This window comes from Pygoscelis adeliae, unplaced genomic scaffold (assembly GCF_000699105.1).
Source record: "Pygoscelis adeliae isolate BGI_AS28 unplaced genomic scaffold, ASM69910v1 Scaffold4, whole genome shotgun sequence".
Classification (NCBI taxonomy): domain Eukaryota; kingdom Metazoa; phylum Chordata; class Aves; order Sphenisciformes; family Spheniscidae; genus Pygoscelis; species Pygoscelis adeliae.
The window spans coordinates 15,430,533-15,437,272 of NW_008824986.1; the positions used below are offsets into that span (position 1 = coordinate 15,430,533).

Sequence of the window (6,740 nt, forward strand, 5' to 3'; positions counted from 1 at the left end):
AGCAAAGCAAAACAAGGAATTCATTCACTCCTTCCCATCAGCAGGCAGATGTTCAGCCATCTCATCTCCAGGAAAGCAGGGTTCCATCATGTGTGATGGGAAGACAAATGCCATAACTCCGAATATCCCCCCTTTCCTCCTTCTTTCTCCAGCTTTATACGCTGAGCATGTTGTCATATGGTATGGGATATCCCTTTGGTCAGTTGGGGTCAGCTGTCCCAGCTGCGTCCCCTCCCAACTACTTGTGCACCCCAGCCTGCTCGCTGGTGGGGTGGTGTGAGAAGCAGGAAAAGGCATTGACTGTGTGTAAGCACTGCTCAGCCGGAACTAAAACATCCCTGTATTATCAACACTGTTTCCAGCATAAATCCAAAACATAGCCCCATACTAGCTACTATGAAGAAAATTAACGCTACCCCAGCCAAAACCAGCACATGGGCTCACACCAAAATAAGCAGCTGAGAGTAATGAAACCCATTTCACTATCTTATTCCCATTCTGAGTTTAAATAACCACTAACAAGCTAGGAGCATCACTCTACGTAATAATCTTTGGCCTTTACCCAGTGTGAACAGTGGTGGCTGGAACTGTTGGAGAGAGAGGCTGTACACTCTTACTGGCCGAGCAGGTTTTGCTTCGACTGCTTCTCCTCTCTTCATCAGAGTTGATAGCCTTTCTCCATCCTTCTTCAAAGCAGAATAGCTGATCAGATAGAGCATGAAAATGTGTCTCATACGGTTGTAATAGAACAAGCTTCCCATTCTCCAGTTCTTGTTAATATTGTACTATAGTAGTGTACATTTTACCCTTCTAATCCCCTCCTAGTGCTCAGAAAAAAGAAACAATGTAGTAAGTGCTTCTGAAATCTCTTAGACACAGAATCATCTCAGTCGCCAGTAGCTACATAAACTGGAAAGCAGGAGATGGTCTTGTATTTATCTCTTGCTGTACAAATTTAAAAATGTTTCATCACTCAATTTGTAGTTTATGAAAACAAAGGGTTTCTATAAGGGGTACAACACTTGCAGCTGCCTCTAACATACTGTCTCTCAGAAGTCTGCAGTGCATACTCTGTTTCAGTGCTATGTTGAGCTGAACACTGGGAGCTGCTCAGGCAACTCCTGTAATTCTGCTTTGCACCTTTACTCATCTCACACCAGTCTTCCCTGAACAGCAACTGCCAAGTCATGTAGCCTTGTTCTAGGGTGTTTAGGGGACCACTATAGAACAAAAAAAATTAATTTCACTGATTACATGAAACTTTATCCAAAGCTCTAACTTTGGTCTTGACAGAAAGATGACCATAGAAAAATCAAAAAAGATCTTGCTCAAATTAGCAGAGGGTAATTTGAAACAGGTCACATGAAGCAGAACACCTACTGAATTACTGACCTTACAGGGCTCACATTGGAACCACAGTGACCCATTGCAAATGCAAAGGAAAGCGTGTTAGCTTAAATCACCATAAAAGCCATCTGTCACAAGCTAAAATGCTTGCACATTGCCAGCTACTATGGCTAACCTGACTAGAAGAAATTTGCTAAGCTACGAAAGCTCAGTCACTAACTCATTCTTACTCTTAAGTTTTCAGAAAACTAATTCGAAGCCATTTAAGGCACTTCCACACAGATGTCAGTAAGTCTCCCCTTACCCCACAACTAAAATTAAAGACTCAGAGCTTTGCTTTCTAATTGGAAGACAGGATAGAAGCCACCAAGCCCTGCAAAGCTGTTTAAGTCTGCATTGCTACTTTATATTTACCATTAAAAAAAACAGATGCCAGGTTACCATTTGTGCTTGATGTTCAAATGGGCATGACCTGCAGTTGCAAATGTTAAACTCCTAAGTCTGCCTTGCCTCTATCCTCTTGCTAAAACGTGTCTTTTTATTCCTGAGAGAACTGACTTCTGTTGGCAAGTCCCGACAGCTGAACTCAACTGCCAAGAGTGTCTGAATATTGTGGAACTTACAGTGGAGGAACCTGCATTATGTCCCCTGTGAACTTTTGCAGCACATTTTCAAGATCTCCTTTTGTTATCTGGTCTGTAGAAAGAAAAAAGTATGTTAGCATTGATTATTCACATGGCACTAATGGCATCAATCATGTTCTGCAAACAGATACAAAGAAGAGGTCCCCCTCATCTGAATTTAGATTGGATGAAAAACACCAAAGACAAGAGAGAAACAGAATGTAGGTAGGAGTGTGAATTATCACAAGAAGAGTGGAACAAACTGTCCAAGGTGATTAAGAGAGTCTGGACGCTTTCAGAAGGGCAGAAATACCAATATACACAGTTTTCTTCTGTAATTTCTCTCTCTTGGGACTGCAAATTCATTTTTCTTGGGAACTATGCAAAAACTACAAAATTTGTCCTATTTTAATTTTTGTTAAAGGACCAAAAAGAATAAAATGCTCATTTAACCACAGCAACTTCTCTTTAAGAGTACCTAAGTACAAGGAAAAATATAACAGATTATTAGAGAACAAAAGCATCGTGTTTTTTTTTTCTAGTGAAGAAAAAGACTGCATCTGGAACAACATCAAATTTCCATATCAAACAACCAACCTGCAAACGCACACCAGGGTATTGTTATATATTAAGTAAGGCAATTTTACTGAAGAAATCCTGTAAAAGAAAGATGGCTGCTTTAGGCAATCTACGCTCTTTTAAGAGTACACATACACATCTGTCCCACTTTTATTAGAAGGCTATAACCTAAGTAGCTGATTGCATTGGTCCTTTGAAATACTATTCAACAGAGATGACATTCATCTCTAATTTGTTTAGAGAGTACAAACATAAGATCTGTAATCACAATGCACTTCAGTGCATTTCTACTGTCTAGGACTTGACTAGTCCTCTTTCTCATAAGTTATATTCAGTTAGTGTCATCCTGCTAAGTCAACAGCATCCTGGAATATTTATTGAGCCTTCATTATGTTTTGGAACAGACCTTTAGTTGCAAACCTTGCGAAACAGATGTACTTCATGCTTTAAGTAAAAAAAGAAGAGGTTTCCTTCCACAGCAGCTTTGGAAGATGGCCATGTGGTACCTCACTTTTGCAAAGCACACTTTGCAGCCTCAAGAGCAGATGCTGTCCCTAGGCCCCAGTAGCTGTCTCAAGAAGTGTCATTAACAGCAAGGTTGCAAGGCACAAAAGTCAGTCAGGGATGCTGAGAGACCAACATACGTCAGAATATGGGGTAGGAAGGACAATACCAATTGTATAGTAAGTCTGGATCTTCTTCTGAAGAGCTTCTTAAAAACAGAAGATTGAAATAACCATGTATTACTCTAGTTTAGCAACATACCACAACAAAACTACATGGCAGAAAGTTAGCATGACCCAGCTGTATGCCAGTGATCCTGGCAGCCTTCTTCTGAACCCCAGGTTGCTTCAGGCTAGAATTTAGTATTTAATATCTAAGTCACTTGGTGTTCTCTTTCAATTTTCACTCCATAAACTGCATTTGTGGCTAGGGCATTTAATGAGACACCCGAGTTCAGTTCCTGCTCTGATCTCATATTCCCCTGACTGAGAGCTTACATCTAGCCTCTGAGGAAATCACTCATGCTATAGGCAATCTCTATCTCAGGAAAAAAAAAAAAAAAAAAAAAAATGCCCATGTGAGGAATGATGCATTAAACCATTAACAAACAAAGTTGTATGGTGTGTTATCACAGTAAGTATTTACAGATGAGTTTGCTAAGATCTAGAATAATTCATATTTGTCTTCTGCGATACATCAAGGCACAAGCTGGCTAGTATTACATTCTGAAAACCTAAAACCATGTGCTGTGCTGCTTTTTTTTTTTTTGCCAGCATGCACTGCCTCTGTGTTAATAGACTGTATTGGGTTCTTGCGCTCTCATAGAACAACACAGAAGCTGGTGAAGCTTTCGTCCAGCTCTCAGTCATAAAGAATGCGCTATTAGTCTCATCCCAAACAAACAGTTTCACTATACCTAAACTGTGTATTTGTCCCAGGCATCAGTTTGGACTCGTGGCTCTGCAGGGCACACAGCCCACACTGTGAACCAGCTCCTTCACTGCCTTTCAGCTCCAACAGTCATTACATCCACAGCATAGGAGGGGGAGAATGCAGTCCTGCTGCCCAGGAGAACTGTTTCCCTTCAAGCCCTCGGCCCACCGGTCTCCCTCACCCGGCTGTGGGCTTGGGTTTAGCAGGTTAACAGCTTGTCTGGTCAGCAAGTTTAGGGCAGCATTTGGACTGAACCCTCCATCAAGCATGAAAGATGAACATACCCATAAAGACTAATTAGCGTCAACAGTTCCAAAACTTTCCCCATTTGACTTCCCTTCTCCACTCCCTGAGAGTAAGGGGTTGAGAGATGTTTCTGCAGGACACATCTGCCACTGCCCTTGCTACCAAGAGTTAACCTATTCCTCCCAATATCCTCATCGCAAATACCAAATATCCTCATCTGCTATATCGTAGACCATGAGTTTTTGCTAGAAGCTGGACTTAAACTGCAGCTCTGTGTCCATCCAGGGAGGGCTATGGAGGCTGCCACCCTGTTTCACAATTATTTCAGTGAGGGTTGTCGAGGTTTGGCCCATAGGATAATTGCATCCAGTCCCTAGGAATAACAACAGCCTTAGCTTAGAGCAAAATGATTGTACCTGCTCTGTGAGTACACTATTTGGAATACATTCAATTTAACACTGTTTTCTAAATTTCTTCCGAAGTCTTTAGACTGACAGTGTGGTTATGTGATTTCTGCACAGGCTATGCATCTTCCAGTGGACCATCCCTACAATTCTATGAGCATCCCACAGCACTCAAAACTTCTGGCCTCCAATGCTTCTAAAAACATTTAGTATAAGCCTATTAGCTTCTAACATGAAAATTTTAAATAACAGTTGTGCTTCTGAACACTGGTGACTGTTGATAAATTTTCCTGCTATAATCATAAAGAAAGCTAAATAAAGTTACCAAACCAAACGGTGTCAATTGTGCCACAACCTCAAGAAGCCTCCACTGAAGGGTGATGCTGACCTGCGCTTGTTAACAAATTACACCAAAACAGAATACAAGAATTATCCGTGACAGTCCAACAGAACTATAGCAGATGACCTTGACTCAATCTGGCCCAGCACAAATTATTTGCAAACAGACAAGCAGAATGCTGAAAGGACTACTTTTTCCAAATAATTCAGGTAGTGCTATTAAACACACATTTCAGCATAATCAGCAGAGACCTGCAGAAAATCCTCATGAATTTTATTTTCCGTGTCTGGATATAATCTGTAGGCAGCTGGGGGGGAAATGGGTTTCAGAACGCACATTCCTGTGCATAGTTACAAACATTAAAAAAAGGGTGACAAACATTAATGTTCTCAAGGAAGCATCAGAGGAACGTGAAATGTTACTTGCTTCCAAAGACAGCATCTGATAGCCTGGGAGCAGTATGAAACCATAACCTAATTTCATGCAGAAATGCAAATTTGTTGTCTGAGAAGAAACAAACAAAAAACTATGAGAAGTTCAGGAGGGGTTAAACCCAAGGAGCTCTCTTCAGTACATCCTTTCATTGCAACTAACTAATACACAACAGTTTGCTTTCTAAACTGCTGTCTAGGGACACTTTTGAGGACTAAAATGTAACACTTCTTACAGTTAATATAGCAGGCAACTTTCTGCAGGCACTTTCCTCTTGAACGACTCCACTGGACCACAAGAAGAGTTTCATATATCTTGCAAGCTGTTTTAGTGCCCTTTCTCTGCATTAAGGCCCAATCTGGATGCTGCTGGCACTGCAGGATTTATATTCCCTAGCAGATGCTCTGCTTCTCCCAGGATCCTTCTCGGTGCCAAAGGAAAGCTGAAATTCAGCTCAAATATCTAGTTTGTCTGTTCTTCAAGTACCAATTGGGATTAGGGATTACAGGTGGTGGGCCACCCAGGGAATCATGCAGAAAGCCAAGGTGCTTTGGAGAAGACACTGGAAAAGATGAGAAATACCTGCTTTATCAGAAGAGGAAGAAGGAAGGAAATACAAAATATGTAGATAGCATGGAGAAAAAGGAGTATGCATGTTCTCTCGTTCTTCTTTCTGAAGAATTCAAATCTGACTGATTTGCACCAACATGGAAAGCAACTGAGACCAATTTCACAAGCATTTCTTTGAGCCATCAGCTTCAGCAAAAGGAGACTTTGTCCAGCACCCAAAACTGCACTGCCCCAGCAATGCCAATACTGCTCTTCATGAGACCGCATGATCATGCAACTTACCTTAAAAAGATAAGCAACTCAAAAAAATGAGGTATTTCTAACACAGATCATTTCCCCAAGCACACAGTCTAACAGAAAGCTAAACCACCATAACAGAGGAGGTGGTGCAGAGGTAGGAACTACTATAACAAGAGGTGCCAATGAAAGAAATGCACATGAAAACACCACTAAACTCTGTCTGCAGTAAACAATACAAAATAAAAAAAAAGACTAGTGTTTCAAGAAACAGATTTTTTTTTTTTTAAATTAATGACCATGAGAGTTGCATCTTCTTGAAAAGATTATGGAGCGGGTCATCTCGAGGGTGCTCAGAAGGCAGGTGCGGGACAACCAGGGCATCAGGCCCAGCCAGCACGGGTTCATGAGAGGCAGGTCCTGCTTGACCAACCTGATCTCCTTCTATGACCAGGTGACCCACCTAGTGGACGAGGGAGAGGCTGTGGATGTGGTCTACCTGGACTTCAGTAAGGCCTTTGACAC

General features: G+C 41.5%; 1 protein-coding gene across 1 annotated transcript in view; it reads right to left on the minus strand.

The window, feature by feature from the left end:
* TRUB1 (TruB pseudouridine (psi) synthase family member 1) overlaps nucleotides 1-6,740 on the minus strand; it is a 33,427-nt gene that overhangs the window by 3,069 nt on the left and 23,618 nt on the right. Inside the window, exons 6-7 of the mRNA XM_009326043.1 lie at nucleotides 1,971-2,043; nucleotides 563-702 (exon numbers count right to left, since the gene is read on the minus strand). Of these exons, the coding sequence (XP_009324318.1) occupies nucleotides 563-702; nucleotides 1,971-2,043 (213 nt within the window). The remainder of the gene's footprint in view (nucleotides 1-562; nucleotides 703-1,970; nucleotides 2,044-6,740) is intronic.